Raw genomic sequence first — 19,009 nt, forward strand, 5'->3', positions numbered from 1 at the left:
ATTGCAGAAATATAAAAAGAAAAAATGTGTCTTGATTTCATGTTCTTGTGATATCTAATCAATTAAATCAAATCTTTGTGAAACACCCCCTGGAATTAAATTTAGACACGTCACTCATCTGCTAGCTAAGCAATACCGAAGCAAATTCAAGCACGCTGAATTCAAACCCATCAATTCTAGTTGACTCGTAATGCGGAAATTCGATTAATATAAAATAAATTTATATTTAACTGAACAAAACGTAGTTCGTGACTTCAAAGATATCATTAAAATAATTTTTATAAATCAGTTTTAAGAAAAAACATTTTGAAAAGGGACAATTTAGTGGATATGACCCCACCCCTTCCTCAAGATATAGGCCTAGTGATACCGTAACACTGTAAAGTACATCAGAGTTTTTCCATTGTTATCGATCAGTAGAATATATAGAGTCTATCCGAGGTGCAGAAAGCGATCTCGCCTGATCGGTACTGCTGGAGATAATACCATTCTCTACCAGGCTTTTCAATCTTGTAATCATTAACAAGTTTTTGTATGGGTGTAAGCTCATTTGTATACTCGTCAATACTCACCAACCCTTCTTCAAGCTTCACCGTGGCTACCAGGATGAGATTACCTTGATATACAGCAGCATGAATGGAATTACCAGGTTTGGTTAATGTATGTTGTACAACACCTTCTTTGTCTATCAATCGTAAAGTATCCATTGTGTTGGTGTTAACGAGAAGAGAGTCATCGTAACTAGTGATTTGCGCCGGCGTATATCCACTGCATGGTATCTCCCTGACTGCTTGCCCACCTGCTGCTGAAAATACAAGGATCTTTTGGGCTTTTCCGTAGCCCACATAGATCAGATCATCACCACCAACAGTGAGATTAGGAAGCCCGCCTTCATCTTTACCCAAAGACTCGAACATTACATTCAATTTTACGTATTCTGGCGTGTAGAATGTGATATCGTTTGCATTATCGATCACAATGCATCGACCATCAGAGAGGAACCCTACCACACGAATAACAACATCCTTGAGAACTGTCTGTTGGAATTCACCGTCAGAAGAGAAAATGTTGATGCCACCTGTCCCACATCCTACTGCCATCCTACCATCTGGAGTACTAACCATGGCATTCATGCTATTCGCAGTAGGCAATGCGACGTACTTTGCAACTACGTCAACAACCTTACCGAGATCTAACTCGTCCTTTCGAACGTTTCTCTCAAAACCGACACTTTTCCCTTTCTTGCTTGATTTCCTGGGCTTCTCGTAGTCAGGATCCTCTTGATCAAAGGCCTCTCTAATCTCCTCACACAGAGTGTTGTGTGCAGCCAAAGTTTCCATATCGAACGGTATCTTTGTTCTGTTGGTTACCATGTCAGCAATGGTCGTCAACTGATTGATGTACTTCTGAGCCGATGTCTTCATCTTTTCCAGTTCGTTTTTGACTCCTTCAGTCTTTTCCTTGACTTCTCCAAGCAGGATGTCTCTTTTCTCTGTCAGTTGCAGGACTATGTCATTGTATGCCTTGTTGATATCACCTATACACTCTTTCTTAGTACTGCCAACAAGCTTCATCTGTTCATCGATGAAATCTATGTATTTCCGAAAGCATGCTTGCTTCTCATCCACTTTTGATTTTATGTCTTCGATGCTCTCTCTGTGTCTGCTCTCATAGGCAGCTACCTCCATGACCTGGTGCTTAGTTTCGTTTTTATGTTCCATGACAACACACTTGAAGCATGTGAATCTCCTGCAGTTGGAGCAGTAGCACTCCTCGTCTTCTTTCGGGTGTTTCCTGCATTTCCGGTATCTACGCACTGACACCTTTCCTGATGAGATCTCACTCATGTCTATGACTTCATGATCGATGAAGTCACCCCATTGAGAGTGGGCGTTGAGGCAAGTGGTGCAGAGATACTTGCCACAGTCTTGGCAGTAGACAGCAGCACTGGACTTGTCATCGGATTTACAACTCATGCAAATCTGAGGATGACACTTCATGTCCTCTATTAGATTCTTCAAAGCAAGATTTACCTGTAGTTTGCTGACATCTTGGTTTGGGACCTGGGTTACAGCTCTGCAGACAGGGCATCGGATCTGGTGATTACCATGGCACTCCAAGAGGTTGTCCAGGCAAGGTTTGCAGAAGGTATGAGAACAAGACAGGATCTTGGGATCAGTGAAGGTAGAAAGACATACAGGACACTCCGTACTTTGGGAGATTACATTTTTTAATGTGTCAGCCATGATCTATAAGACTGCAAAATAAAAGACATTGAAAAAAATGCAAATCTTTGAGTATATATGTACTTTGACTCTCATAAAAATGATAAAACATGATCATCTCAGAGATAAATGAAAACTAATTATTTACCCACATTATCATTGTTAAACATAAAATATGATATTTGATCGCACGTTTGTTACTAGAGAATGTACTTTGATACAGGGTGTTATAAGAATCTCATAGCTCAGATTTCGGGGGGGGGGGGGGAGCGGCGGCGGGTGAATTTTTTCAATGTGTCAGCCATGACGGAAACTCTATAATACTGCAAAATAAAAGACAATGAAGCAAAAATATAAACAAGAAGAACGCCTCTTGCAGTCTCGCTTGCATTACGCGATTCGATATAGCAGCAGTGCTGACTTTGAAAACAGCTATTGCATAATTATTCACAAAAGAAAACATTCATATGATAATAATATACTATGTCCATTGACCCATAATAAAAATGGCATTTGACCATGATGTGTGACCTAAGATGTGTGCAAAACAATCATTTATACTTGATTGCCCTTGTGTCTTTGTGTCATGAACTAGACCCATATTTTTTTAAGTTATGATGCCAATTCAAGAAATAATTTCAATATGACCAAAGTTCATTGACCCTAAATGACTTTTGACCTTGGTCATGTGACCTGCAACTCGCATATAGGATGTTTAGTGATACTTGATTAGGGCATACTGTTATGTCCAAGTTTATTGAACTATATAGATCCATACACTTCCAGAGTTATTCAACGAATACCCCCAACATGGTCAAAGTTCATTTACCTTAAATGACATTTGACTTTGGTCAATCAGTGATACTTGATTATTCCTGTATGTCTAAGTTTTACGAACTAGGTCCATATACTTTCTAAGTTATGATGTTATTTCAAAAACTTAACCACATGTTAAGATTTGATGTTATAAAGCGGTGCCTATAGTCTCGCTCTGTAAGCTCATTGGATAAACCCACTGATTATGTCTGTACTTTAACTTGCATCATAAAAGGCCTATTTAAAAAATAAAAATCATTTGGTAAACAAATTCAAATTATATGATTATATACCCACATTCGATAAAGGCCTACAGCCTGCTATTATTCAATACAAATTTAAAAACAGAGACCTAAATCGCTTCTTCTGAATGATTACTAGATCATTCTATTATAGATTACTGTGCTAATAAGGAAACTTTTACTTAATTGTATACACTATGATTTATATATATATATATTTACTATTATTTGTATTACAATGTACATGTTCCATAACTGCAAATATTGTTTTGTTTGTTTGCTTTTTTTATAAAACAATTCAGATGCTATACATAGACGTAATTCCATTTTTTTGGGGGGGCCTACACTATAAGCTCTGATTTTAGTTGGCCCTCTCTCCCTTTCAATTTATATTTCATTTTGATAATTGTCTATTTTAATATCATGTTAATTTTTTTATTTACTTCAAATGCGATTATATGTTACTATGTCAACTGTATAATAATTGTGAATATGAAAAATTGAAAGTGGAAAATAAAAACAACTGAATCGAGTTGGATTGAATTGAATTATTTGTTGAGCATGAAGTATGGTATTAATTTGATCGCGCGCTCATTAGTATGTACTTTGATACAGGATGTTTATGGAGCTTATATTGCTTGGGTTCGGTGGGGATGGGTTTTTAGGGAAAAAAATGTCTCAGTATCCAAACTTATCTTGTCACCAATCATTATGTTCATATAATGTTGCTCTATGTATGATTTATATTTTAAAATATTTTCGACGCATGTATTTTCTCTACCACTTCCGGGTTTACATCTAATTACCCAAAACGATGTTGATCTAAGTTCGATCATATTTCCTCATACAGACTGATATCATGATTTTCCTATCCTTAGTTCTTGGATGTATCTTAAACAGAATGTAGCAAAGTAAACATGGTAAATCCCCATATAGTAATATTGAATACACAAAATCTCCACATTTCAATCAGAGTATAATTTTAAAACTGATATGAAAGGTATCCTGAAATAGACATCATGAACACAGACCTTATGTTATTTTGTAAAAAAAGGGAAACAGATAGAGAAATAAAGCTCTGAAAAACGCAATGAATGGTTCTACTTACAAACCTCGATCTACGTTATATATCCTTTAATACGATATATAGATATGAAATTCATCGAAGCAATATTGCAATATGGTGTAGTCTCACTGAACATTGCAGCTATTCTTGGTCTATTATTATTCACAATGTGATGTGATGCACTGAATCGTGTACATGTTGTTTACAAATTCGAGTGATCAGACTATTTTTAGTGAGTGGGAATTCCCAACGACATTTCTCTTTGACATTGGACTTCTAATGTTATAAAATGATAGTACGGAGTTTTCGCATTTGCAACGGATTCTGCAACATAGTAAATCTATTGAAAATGCAAGTCAACTCACAGTGGACAGCTAAGAGGTTTTTGTCGAAAATTGGTGGACAGTAGGCCTAGTCTTAAGATTCAGATCGTACGAAAATATACGGGGAGAATGAACAAATCCCCCCCCCCCAAAAAAAAAGGTTGGTAAAATACGACATATCCCCATAACTCCCCACCAACCACCCGAGGTATATTGTATTCCGTGATAATTAAACCTAGGTTTAACCCTAGTCTAAACTAGAATTTTAAACCACACTTCTATGGAATGCTGGACTTTTAATTCCATATTCGTGACAATAAATTGTAATGTATCGTTTAATTAAAGGGCGGAAATCTCTCCCCAAAGGTAGGGGGGACCAGGGGCTGGAAATTTCACAAGAAAAAAAATGTTAGCACCCCAAATGTAATGTAGTTTCGACCAAAAATAAATTAGACAACCAAAAAAAAAGACATCACCCCAAATGTAAGGTAAAAAAAATTAAAATAAGGGAATCACCCCAAAAGTAAGGTAATCTCATCGAAAATACATGTATTATTTTGATTTTGAATGATGTATTTCTTTCCATCTTAAAAAAACCCAAAATAGTAGGGGGACATTTGATATTGCGTCCCCTTTACTATTTTGGGTGGTCAAAGTTAACCCAGAATTAACTAAATCATGGCTTATCAGAATACCGCCCATTATAGTTTGTATAACCTCCTGGTTTTAATGCGCAACATTCCTCCTATTAATACTAAATAGGTTCATTATTGCGGACTGAAATAATCGCTAGAGGGTATTCATTTGTCTCGCAATCTACTATGGTCAACAAGGAAATTCGTGATGACTCTCGCAAAAAGTGTTCACTAGCTTTCTAGGAAATTCGTGATCACTCTCGCAAAAAGTGTTCAATAGCTTACAAGTTCACGAGCTTTCGAGTGCCGCTGCAACTCTTTATCAAGTGACCAAAATTACTCTGAGAGATGACATTTTTTAATGTGTCAGCCATGATGGAAACTTTATAAGACCACTGCAAAATAAAAGACAATGACAAAAAATGCAAATCATTGAGTTTATAATGTACTTTGACTCTTATCAAAGTAATATTATAAAAGTAATGAAACAGGGTCATCTCAGAGATAAATTATAGCTTATTATTTACCCACATTATCTATATGTTTGTTAAACATAGAATATGATATTTTATCGCACGTTTATTACTAGAGAATGTACTTTGATACAGGGTATTATAGGAAGCCCATAGCTTAGGTTTCGGGGGGGGGGGCAGGGGTATGAAAAAAAATCCAATTCGTCGTGGTCTAGTGGTTATGTCTCTCGTCTCTTAATGGAGGGACGTGGGTTCGATTCTTAGCCATGGCGTATTTCATTCAGCAAGATATTTACCCAAATTATGCTGCACTAGACCCAGGGGAGATGAATGGGCGCATACATTCGTAATTCCGAAGCTCCGTTATTCCGAAGGTTCGTTATTCCGAAGGTTCGTATTTCCGAAGGTTCGTAATTCCGAAGGTTCGTTAATCCGAGAACGAAATGAGGTTCGTAATTCCGAAGGTTCGTTAGTCCGAAAACGAAATGATTAACGAACCTTATTTCGTTTTCGGACTAACGAACCTTTGGAACAACGAACCTTATTTCGTTTTCGGATTAACGAACCTTCAGAACAACGAACCTTATTTCGTTTTCGGATTAACGAACCTTCGGAACATCGAACCTTATTTTGTTTTCGGATTATCGAACCTTCGGAATAACGCCACAAATGCTCGGATTAACGAACCCTCGGAATTACGAAGTGTATCCATGAATGGGTACCCGCCGGTGAAAGAAATTCCGTAAATGCTTCAGTGCCTATTTGACAGCACAGCTTAAGCCAGGGTAATAATAGCAGAAAAAAGTGCTTTATAGATCCAGCTTTTGTTATCATCATCTCATTGGCGGATCCAGGGGGACCGTGCCCCCCCCCCCCCTTGAGAGGCATAATCAAAATTTGTAATGTAATATGCCGTTCTAACACAATTGTGCACCCTTTTGAAAGCGAGGACGTTTTTTTTTTTTTTTACTCGTCAAAATTTCCGTGGACGAAATTACCTTAGGGTGAAAACCTATTTTTCCCCTTGCTTGTCAAATTTTTCTCGGGAAAATGTTCCCCCCCCCCTTTGGAAAATCCACGATCCGCCTCTTGGTCATTTTGTCACGAATCATCAAAATCATGTGCGCTTAAAAGGATGGTACGGGCTGAAAATATTTATATCTAAATAAATAGAGTAAAATTCATAAAGCAAAATGCTGAAAATTTCGTCAAAATCGGATTACAAATTACGAAGTTATTGAATTTTAAAGTTTATCAATATTTGTGAAAACAGTTATATGCACATGGTCATGAATATTCATTAGGTTGGCTGATGATGTCACATCCCCATTTTCCTTTTTCCTATGTTATTACATGAAATCATAGATGTTTCAATTTTTCATACATGTGTTAATGATGTGTCTCTATTATGATAAAATAAGTTGCAGCAATAAATAGCTAATCCACTTAATCAGTTGTCAATCCAATCGTTTTAATTCTTGGTAGAAAAATTTGAATAAACCTAATTTCATATAATAAAATAGAAAAGAACAAGTGGGGATATGACATCATCAGCCCACCTAATGAATATTCATGAAGACTTGCCCGGACCGTATTTCATCGGAATAGTGCAAATCTTTAAAAATCTCGTGATACTCCAAATGAATCTACGGGATTCACCCCATTTGAGCTTGTGTTTGGCCATGAGCCAAGAGGTCCTCTCAAGGTAGTGAAGGAGCATATGTTGTCAGAGTTTGAGGTGGAGAGTGGGAATGTGCTAGATTATGTGTCACAATTTCGTGAACGACTCTTGAGGGCGTGTGAACTCGCGGTGGAACATTCGAGGTTGTCTCAAGGTGCGATGAAGGCCCGGGCAGATAAGAAAGGCAGAACCTCGCTCATTCGAGCCTGGTAGCAAAGTCCTTGTGTTACTGCCCATCCAGGGTGAACCCCTTAGAGCCAAGTTCAGTGGTCCATATGTGGTAGAGAAGAACTTGGGTAAGGAAACCTATCTTGTGAGTACTCCAGACAGGAGAAAAACAAAGAGGGTTTGCCACATTAATATGCTGAAGAAGTATTATGATCGTGACGAGGTGGCGACAGTTGCTGTTGTTTGTGAAAAGGCAGCAGAACATATTCCTGGAGAACTTGAAATCCCAGTGGAAGCGGAGATTGGTGAAGGGATGTCTGGAAAGGTGAATAACTCACATGTGATGGCTGATCCCTCAAAGATATTGGGTCATCTATCAGATTTTGAACAGCAAGATGTAGTGCAAATACTTCTTGATTACCCTGAAGTATGTGGAGATAAGTTGGGATATACTGGAGAGGCTATTCATGATGTTGATGAAGGCGATCATCTGCCTATTAAACAACATCCCTACCGTTTGCATCCAAGAAAGAAGAGCCAGGTGCGGAAGGAACTTGAGTATATGCTGGCATGCGGTGTCATTGAGCCTAGTCAGAGCTGCTGGAGTTCACCTGTAGTTCTTGTTCCAAAACCAGATGGGAGTCAGCGTTTTTGCAATGACTACAGGAAAGTCAAAGCTGTAACAAAACCTGACTCATTTCCGCTACCTCGTATTGAGGATTGCATTGATCAGATTGGCAATGCAAGGTATATCACAAAGCTGGATCTGATGAAAGGTTATTGGCAGGTGCCATTAACAGAGAGGGCAAAAAAAATCTCTGCATTTGTGACCCCACAGGGGTTATTCCAGTGTCGGGTTATGCCATTTGGCATGAGGAATGCTCCAGCGACATTTCAACGGCTCATGAATGGTGTAATTGCCGGACTTGACAATGTTGTAGTATATCTTGATGATATTCTAGTAGTTAGTGATACCTGGTCAGATCATCTAACTTGCTTGAGAGATGTGTTTGTCAGATTGACCAAGGCAGGACTTGTTGTGAATTTGTCAAAGTGTGAGTTTGCGCAGGCGACAGTAACTTACTTGGGTCATGTAGTAGGACATGGACGCGTTGCCCCCACGAGAGGCAAAGGTCCAAGCTATTGTGGATTTCCCTGCCCCTTCCACAAAGAGGGAGGTGATGAGGTTTCTGGGCATGTATGGGTTTTACCGCAAGTTTTTTCCGAATTTCAGTGACATTTTTGTTCCTCTTACAGATCTTCTCAAGAAGGGGACCAAGTTTGATTGGACCTAACCATGTGAGATTGCCTTTCAGAAATTGAAAGCTGTTCTGATCTCAAAGCCTGTGTTGCAGGCTCCTAACTTTGAGCATCCGTTCCTACTGGCCACTGGTGCAAGTGAGGTAGGAGTTGGTGCAGTTCTCCTTCAGTTGGATGAAGAGGGTTTCATGAAACCCGTGAGCTACTTTTCGAAGAAGCTTCATGTACACCAGCAAATATACTCTACGGTAGAGAAGGAGTGCCTAGGTCTGGTGCTGGAAGTTCAACAATTTGACGTGTATTTGAGTAGCTGCCCTGATGTGACCGTTTTCACGGATCACAATTCACTAACCTTCCTCGAAAGGTTTAGGAACAAGAACCAGAGACTGTTCCGTTGGAGTCTGTTTCTTCAGCCTTATGGGCTGAACGTGACTCGTATCAAGGGAAATGACAATGTTATTGCGGATGCACTTTCTAGAGTTTAGGCAAATCTAACAGTCAATTGCCGAATAACCTCATTAGAAACAACAAACAACAACAACAAAACAAAAAAAAACTGAAAGCTGCAAACCGTTTGTTAACTGGTATTCACATTAAAAAAAATAAGTAAATAACAACAATAATAATTTAAAAAGAAAATGTGATTTTCTTTTTACTCAAAAATCCAGGTGGTCAAGCAATGTTTCGAAATAAATGTCTATAACAATTTATTAACAACTATCTTACTTTTAATGACAAAATCGTTTTATCAGTTACATGGAACAATTTATTCTGTTCTAACAAATCTATATATTCTAACTCTTACTCTCTTCATTTATTTTATTTTTTCTCTCTTTTCAGGTTCTGCATTTGTAAACTTGAAGCTGGATCAAAGTTCTTGCATTTAAGGGCTTAATTTCATTTTTTATGATTAAATAGCTCATGTTGCTATGGAAAGGTTTTATATACAGTATATATGTATATAAAAGACAAAAAGTCTTGTTAAGTCACCTTGTTGTATTGGCATATGTTTTTTTTTCATGTGATATTGGAATTCCTAAGGTAAAAAAAAGCTTGTTATTGACTGAAGTTTTCTGCATCTCTTCTTGTAAAGGTTTTATGATGCTACGTCTTGACTATACACTTGAATGATTTTTTTGTTTGTTTTCATATTCCTCGTTCTTCTGAGTGTTATAATGTTATGTTATTTCAACATGCTCCTTTAAATGAAAGAAAGTTAAATTGCTATAACTTTCTTCTTCTAAGGGGGAGGTATGTCATGTACATGTGCGATTCTTGTCAGCGCATGGGGGCGCCTTCGCGTAATAAAAGAAGTGTCAAGGTAATTTTATGAATTATTGCCTCTATTTCCGTTCTTGTCTGTTTTATATTGTTGATGGAGTTGTTGTGATAGTCATACCAGGAAGGGTATTTTCCTAAGATTCCCTCCCTGATATGAAATTATCAAATTTTAATCAAATTTACAGCAATTACTCTGGGAATTTTATTCTATTTATTGATATATGAATATCTCCAGCCTGGACCATCCCTTTAATGTTTCCCTATGTATGATGTATGTTTTAAAATACTTTTGACAATTTCTCTACTACTTCCGGGTTGACAAACGACGTTGATTTAGTTCAATCATGTTTCCTCATACAATTTACAAACTGATAAGGATTTCCCTTGTTCTTACACGTACCTTCAAAAGAATTTAGCAAAGTAGGCCTGCATCCCCATGCAATAATGTTGTATATAAAATATCTTAAAATTTAGTCACAGAGTAACTTTAAAACTGACCTGGAATGTATCCTGAAATATACATATTTAACACGGGCTTATATGTTATTTTTGTGGAAATATGTGAAAACGGATAGAGAACTATATCTTTCGAAAATACATGAATGGTTTTACTTACTTTCCTCGAACCACATATATCCGTTCATACAATAAAAATCTCTGTTTGATCAAAATGCTGGAAAACGATGTACTCTCACGATGTAGCTCGTCTTGGCCGAAATAATTCACAATAGGTTTGAATACTAAATCGTGTACTTACAAGTTACATGTATTCACAAATTCGAGTAATCAGGCTGTTTGTCAATAACTGTAAATTTCCAACGACATAACCTTTGGCATTGTGTACATTGTACATTTTTAATGCAAATAAAGGCAATGTATTGTACACATGGGCGTAAATCCAGGCGAGGCGGTGAGAAAGAACAAGCTCCCCCTCCTACCAAAATGGGTTGGGGGGAAATAACATGTCCCCATAACCCCCCCCCCCCCCCTCGGTATTGTATTCAGTGTAATGTTCTCAACTTTGCCCATCCCCCCTACAAAAAAATAACACGATATATTATTCTTATAGTTTTATTTGTCATTTGATACACTTGCTTCACGAAAATGGCAGAGGTCACAATGAAAAGCTGGATGGGATAAAAAAAATCAATTCAGTTTTCTCATATAGGCTTAAAAGTGAAATATCAGATTCGTATTTATATAAACTATCTACGTATGACGAACATAAACATTGGAAATCATTCTGTATGAACAAAAATTTCGAATTACTTTACATCATTTCTGCATCAAGAAAGCATTTCATGAACTCATTTGTCAATGACTGTTACTGAAAGTTGTTATAAGCTACCAAAATACTTCTATCTAATTGGCTAAGAGTGATTCTGTCAGTGAAATATGGCTGACAAGATATCAAAATGCGATGGCACTATTTTATCAGGCATGCAGTACAAAGGTACTAGATTTGAACCATTAATACCCCATGATAAAACATGTAAAAAGAAAGATTATGCTAGTTTTAAAGAGGGGTTCACGATTGGATTTCGAATTTCTCCGAAATTCTTCATGAGTCTTACCCCCTCTCCCCCCGCCAAAAAAAATATATATATATCTATATATATATCTATCTATATATATATATATATATATATATATACATCTATGTATATACATATATATATATGTATATGATGTATATGCAATGTGTAAACATGCTCAACTTTGCAAGATTTTTGTTTGTTCTAACTGAAGCTAAGGATGACCATACATGTATTTAGCAGCAGATCGTATAGTTTAATAAGTGCAATAATCAATAATAAGTGCAATAATGGCAGAGCTAGCTTCCATGTAAAAAGGAAGGTTTAACAAAAATATTTTTGTGTAAGATTATCATAACATGCATGTGTTGCTCTTGAAAGTTTTATTCTCTAGACGATCCAACTCTAGATTCTCTCTATATCCATTTTAATCAATACATATTTTAACATGAATAATGTTACAGTCACACACGCAAAAACTAACTCTAGAGACCTGTAACACAAAGGTTAACAATTAGTCATTAATTTCAAAGATTGATTCTGATTGGTTCCCAGTCAGTCTACTGAGCAAAATGCGCATGCAACGATGATCTTGATAGGCCATTTCATTTAACGATAACCTTTGTGTTATGGGCCCTGAGCAACATAAGCGATAATTGGTTATTACCAATGACAGATCATTGGTTGGTTTGAAATGGATTAATTGGTGTGACGTGGATGCTTATATAGTTGATTATGTTTCGAATTGCGTTTGATAGCATATTGGCAGCTTGGCATTATGATAATCGCACTTGTGCTTTTTCATGGATATACCTTCATTCTGCTTTGATATTGTAAAATAGATGTCACATCTGAAGAGCGTTTCATCAACATTAATGTTGTCATCTGACAGATTTCCTTGAAATTGATTGGCTTAGAAGTTCATGCGTCTGACTTTTACTTTGGTAACTGTCGGATAACACACAATACTTTGTCGGTTCAAATATCCGACATCATTACAGCTCCCTATACGGTTAAGCTATCATATGCCGATGTACATAGTGAGTCAGAAGAAATGTTCCATCAGTTTGAAGTTGTCTTGTCTGAACTATGAGCTTTTAATCCTTGATTAATTAACATTTCCTAATAAAGTTATTTCCCCACATTATTTTGGTACCATTTCATATGGATCTTTGCATGCACGACTGATAACGTGACGATCTCCAGAAGGTCGTACGATCTCAGTTGCGCCAAAATGCTGGGCTAAGAATGAAGGTGGTGAAAAGGGTAACTTTTGTGCAGGCAAGAAAACACCTACCCATCATGATAATAATAATAATAATAATAGAGGTATATTTACCCGGGGAAGCCACTTCAGTTCTAAAAACTGTTCTCCCAGCGGGCATTGCTATTATTACCCCGGCTTTAGCTAGGGTGATAATAATCATTCCACCCACAACCCCCCCCCCCCTGCACACATAACTCATCACCTCTCACATTCACCCACACCCTCACCTCTTCCCACAAACACGCTTCATTAAAGCTTCATAAACACCTCATTAATCAGTTTACATTTTCCCATTCCCTTATCTCATTGGTCATGTCTTTCTTTTTCAACGATGGCCAAATTTTCCATTGTTTAATTAACTTCAAAATGGCTTGACTGATTTTGAAACAGAGTTATGTTCAGTCCTTCACAAGTGTGTGGATATTGGTGTGTGTGTGGGGGGAGGGAGGGGGCGGTTGGTATAGCGGGAGAGGTGATGTGATGTTTATGTGTGGGTGGGTGTGTAGGGGTGAGTGTGATGGTATGTGTGCCTGGCCGTCCGTAGGAAGAGGTTGGTGCGGAGAGTGCAAAAGCATCCCCCTCTAGACAATTTTTTTTTTTCAAATTTCACTTGACCATTTACTTTTGTTTTAGTAAAGAAAGCTGAAACTGTTTTTTTTTTCTTGTCAAATTTAAACCAGCACCCCCTGCTGAAAAGATTTGTCCCAGGACCACCGGCTTCATTGCCTGACATTAGAATTGTAATTTTTGTCTCTTCCCACCCCCCCCCCCCACCTCTCCCCCCCCCCCCGCACCCCTTGGGGAAAAGCTGGTGACGGCACTGGTGTTGGTGTATGAGATAAAGATTCGGTGTCTTTCTGCACACACACACAAGTTACTTTTTAACACTTTGTTTGATTCTTCACCAATTAAGGGACGCAATTTCGAGCTTATGACCTTCTAGTAGCCAAGCATGCATGCAAGTATGGTACCAAAATATGCAAAAAGATTCACTCTGTCAGAACATATCAATAAATCAATAATTAAATGTTCATACTTCAGACAAGACGACTTCAAGCTGGTGGAACATTTTTCTGACTCACTCTGTATATTGCCCGCCATTTGCTCAGTATTTCCGATTAACAGTGACGTGCTATACATGTAGAGGTTTGTATACAAGCCGCTCTGCCATTCGCTTCTATTTCTTGGTATCAGTCAAGAAATCATTTATTGTTGACAAATGACTTTTTTAATACAAAAGTGTGTATCAAAATAATAGAACTAATTGGCATATACGAACGTCACAATACGCTGGATAAAATTTAAGTTTTCCCTTGTTTTTATAGTGTAATTTTGCATGATTACTTTATTTCAGTGTTTTCTGTTTTCGCTGTGTACCGTGTGAACAAAATCTGTTCCTCGTGAAGCATTTTCAAATCTGTATAGACCTGGTTTATTTAAATTCCTTTATTATATATATATATTATATACATATACACCCAATGTTCCTGATAAATTGAAATTGTATATAAACAATAATATACACTCATTGAAACGGAAGGGTGCGCACGTCGCAATCATTCCCCATTGTGATGACAAAATTAAAAGAGTAAAGTAATTATTAGTAAAGTAATAATTATTGATAATAATTTTGCATTATAAAGATGTTGTACAGGTAACCAGCATCATGACGATTATTTTTTCTTTTTTAAAAACCAAATAACGAGGTGGTGTCTCAATTGGGAATTCTTCATGTGAAATATGTATAATATCTCATTTTGATAAAGTATTATGGTCGACACTTCTTTTGTTATCACAACTTCAACAAAAAAAGGAAAGACTGTTTCAACGGTAGTTTGTTTATACACTAGTTTATTTCATCTGATTGATTGGTTGATTATATTCGCTAGGCATAACATAACAAATAGAAGTATAAAATTTAGAGTTTAAAAATAACTGGACATGATATCACATGAAAGCCGATATATAGCTTAAATTCCAATGGGATGTAACTTATGTAACTGATGGTACGCAAAATATGTTGATAAAAACACACCGGCATCTCGTAACACAAAGGTTAGCGATTAATCGTAAGCTTGATTTTCAAGATCAATTGTACATTGTAGTCCATGCAATAAATCGTAAAAAAACTTGTATGATAATTGCTTAGCTTTGTGTTACGGGCCCCAAGACAGCTAAAAAATACATCTTACAAATCTTGAGCACTAAAGTAATAAGATAATGGTATAACTTATAGAAAAAAAGACGTGTAAAATGCGTGGAATCAAAACATAATTCAATGGATAATACACTATTTACAGAAAATATTATGAAAATTATAATCTAAATTACAATACACGTTTCTTATATAACTATAACTTCATATGATATATACATATGTAAAAGGATATAAGCTAAAAGAAAATTATGGTAGTATATATATGTTAATTGTTTGTACAAATTTATCTTTAGTTTGTATATTCATTGACTATTATTCGCTAAGCATGACATAAAAATACAAATATGATTTAAAGTATAAAAATACCTTGAGAGAATATCCCACAAAAGTCCATATGGATTAATTCTAATGGAGTCCTTACCAAAGTAACGGATGACAAGCGAAATATACTAAATAAAGCACACATGTACAACTAGAAACAACGTCACACAAATCTTGAGCACTGAAGTAACAAGACAATCGTAAAACTTAGAGGAAAAATCATAAACGTGACAAAAGGGAATATGAAAATAACGATCATGATATTTGACGTTGATTATATATAGTTCATTGATTTCATACAATATGTATATTATAATGATAAGTGCTTCAACGAAATTAAAAAGACATAACATACATTTACTTTAAAGTGGGGAATAAATTTCACTGTTGCTTCAGTAGGCCTACTTTTTTTTATTTACCTATTTATCATTTTGGAAATTCACGATTGCAGGCCATGAAAAGAAATAGTTTTCAAACCTTTTCTCCCACATTTAACGAAATAAACTGACTTTTTATCGTATGCCCATGGACAAAACTTAATATTCATAAATATATATATATTAGTAGAAGATTATACCAAATATTGATTGGATGAAATGATGACTAGACCAACTGGCAATTAGACTAAATGATCTTAGACCAAATGACTATATCGACAAATTGGTAGTAAACCGATCCGGAAGATAGCCTCTTTGAAATGGCTGTTAAAAGATTAAATATAAATAAAAAAACTCGACGGAAACTAATCAGAATGGCGTATTCCAAAACATATATATATAATATTTCGTGAAAAAAGTCCCAACGCACTCTTTCGGCAAAATCAGGGGGGGGGGGGACTTTGGACGAAGGGTTTAAATTTCTTTTCGAGTACCAAATTATCAATATTATCTTTTCATACTTTATTTATACCTACATTCTCTTATTAAGATAATAATTTCGTCATTCATCCAAGTCTTGGTACATTGTTTAATTTGTTTTAAAGTTGAACAATAACGACGACTGTTAGGAAAATGTGTCTTTTAAGTTTGACACCGCAGTATCCATGTATATATTTATTTACATTATAACGGCCCAACCCTAACTGATACAGATCTCTTTCTTGAACAAAAGGTTAAAGAACTGACAACTAAGGCCAATTAAAAAAAATTACTTTGACAAATACGATCTTTATTAATATTTATGACACAGTCTATTAATGAAGAAGAGGCTTGTGTCGCTCCATCAGTAATACCAGGGATAGAATCAACAGAATAATTGGCTCTGGCCTGTAGACGTCACTTTACGTAATAGACTCTACATTGCTCTATGGTGTGATGAAATAAATGTCAATCCATAACGATTCGATACCATTCAATCTAGTGCAAGATCTTCTCTGAGGTTTATGCAGTATGTCATTTCTAATGTAAAGGAAGGCTCCACCACTAGGTTTATCTACACTACCTCAGATCAAAACAAAATATCCATCGATAAAACTTCTCCCTCATTTATTGACGAGCTTAACCATATTTCAGTAATTGCCATTACACAAATTCCATTTTACATGTTTTCAAAGACTGAAATGACTCGTAATGCGCGACTTTGTTAAATAGAAAATAAATATAGTATTTAAATGAACAAAACGTAACCCATGACAGAAAAGAAGCAGTTCAGTAAACATCATCTCCCCCACCCTTCCTCGAGATATTTAGATACCGTAACACTGTAAAGTGTATCAGAGTTGATCCATTATTATCAGTGGAATATATAGAGTATGTCCGGGGTGCAGAAAGCGATCTCGCCTGATCGGTATTGCTGGAGATAATACCAATCTCTACCAGGCTTTTCAATCTTGTAATCATTTACAATGTTTCGTGTGGGTTTAAGCTCATTTGTATACTCGTCAATACTCACCAACGCTTCATCATGCTTCAACGTGGCTACCAGGATGAGATTACCTTGAGATACAGTTGCAGAAATGAAACTATCAGGTTTGGTTAATGTATGTTGTACAACACCTTCTTTGTCTATCAATCGTAAAGTATCCACTGATTTAACGAGAAGAGAGCAATCGTAACTATTGATTTGCTTAGGCGTATATCCATTGCATGGTATCTCCCTGACTGCTTGCCCACCTTCTGCTGAAAATACAAGGATCTTATGGGCTTTTCTGTAGCTCACATAGATCAGATCATCAGCACCAACAGTGAGATTAGGAATCCCGCCTTCATCTTCACCTAAAGACTCAAACATTACATTCAATTTTATGTATTCTGGTGTGTAGAGTGTGATATTGTTTGCATTATTGATCACAATACATCGACCGTCAGAGAGGTACCCTACCGCAAGAATCACAACATTCTTGAGAACTGTCTGTTGGAATTCGCCGTCAGAAGAGAAGATGTTGATGCCACTTGCCTCACATCCTACTACCATCCTACCATCTGGAGTACTAACCATGGCATTCATGCTATCCTTAGTAGGCAGTTCGACGTTCTTTGCAGCTACGTTAACAATCTTACCGAGGTCTAGCTCGTCCTTTCGAACGTGTCTCTCAAAACCGACACGTTTTCCTTTCTTGCTTGATTTCCTGGGCTTCTCGTAGTCAGGATCCTCTTGATTAAAGGCCTCTCGTATCTCCTCACAGAGAGTGTCGTGTGCAGCCAAAGTATCCATATCAAACGGTATCTTTGTTCTGTTGGTCACCATGTCAGCAATGGTCGTCAGCTGATTGATGTACTTCTGAGCCGATGTCTTCATCTCTTTCAGTTCTTTCTCTACTCATTCAGTCTTTTCCGTAACTTCTCCAATCAGGATGTCTCTTCTCTCTATCATCTGCCGGACTGCATCATCATACGCCTTGTTGATATCAGCTATACACCCTTTCTTAGCATTGCCAACAAGTTTCCTCTGTTCATCGATGAAATCTAAGTACTTCTGGAAGCATGCTTGCTTCTCATCCACCTTTGATTTTATGTCTTCGATGCTCTCCCGGTGTATGTTCTCATAAGCAGCTGCCTCCATGACGTGGTGTCCTTCCCCCGTATGTGCCATGACAACACATCTAAAGCATGTGAATCTCCTGCAGTTGGAACAGAAGCACTCTTCGTCTTCTCTCTGGTGTTTCCTGCATTTCCGGTATCTACGCACTGACACCTTTCCCGATGAGATCTCACTCATGGCTATGACTTCATGATCGATGAAGTCAGCCCATTGAGAGTGGGTGTTAAGGCAAGTGGTGCAGAGATACTTGCCACAGTCTTGGCAATAGACAGCAGCACAGGGCTTGTCATCGGATTTACAACTCGTGCAAATCTGAGGATGACACTTCATGTCCTCTATTATATTCTTCAAAGCAAGATTTACCTGTAGATTACTGACATCTTGGTTTGGGATCTGGGTTAAAGCTCTACAGACAGGGCATCGGATCTGGTAATTGCCATGGCACTCCAAGAGGTTGTCCAGGCAAGGTTTGCAGAATGTGTGAGAACAAGACAGGATCTTGGGATCAGTGAAGGTAGAAAGACATACAGGACATTCCGTACTCTGGGAGATGACATTTTTTAATGTGTCAGCCATGAT

The 19,009-nt window shown here is 37.0% G+C and overlaps 1 protein-coding gene and 1 pseudogene across 1 annotated transcript; both read right to left on the reverse strand.

Annotated features, from left to right (window-relative positions):
- Positions 1–413: 413 nt before the first annotated feature.
- On the reverse strand, positions 414–2,246 carry LOC135156695 (tripartite motif-containing protein 2-like). Its single transcript, XM_064109684.1, has one exon. The coding sequence runs from the start codon at positions 2,244–2,246 to the stop codon at positions 414–416; it is 1,833 nt and encodes a 610-aa protein (XP_063965754.1).
- Positions 2,247–16,717: 14,471 nt separating this feature from the next.
- Positions 16,718–19,009, reverse strand: LOC135156681 (tripartite motif-containing protein 2-like; annotated as a pseudogene).

This window comes from Lytechinus pictus, chromosome 14, assembly GCF_037042905.1.
Source record: "Lytechinus pictus isolate F3 Inbred chromosome 14, Lp3.0, whole genome shotgun sequence".
In the NCBI taxonomy this organism is placed as follows: Eukaryota; Metazoa; Echinodermata; class Echinoidea; order Temnopleuroida; family Toxopneustidae; genus Lytechinus; species Lytechinus pictus.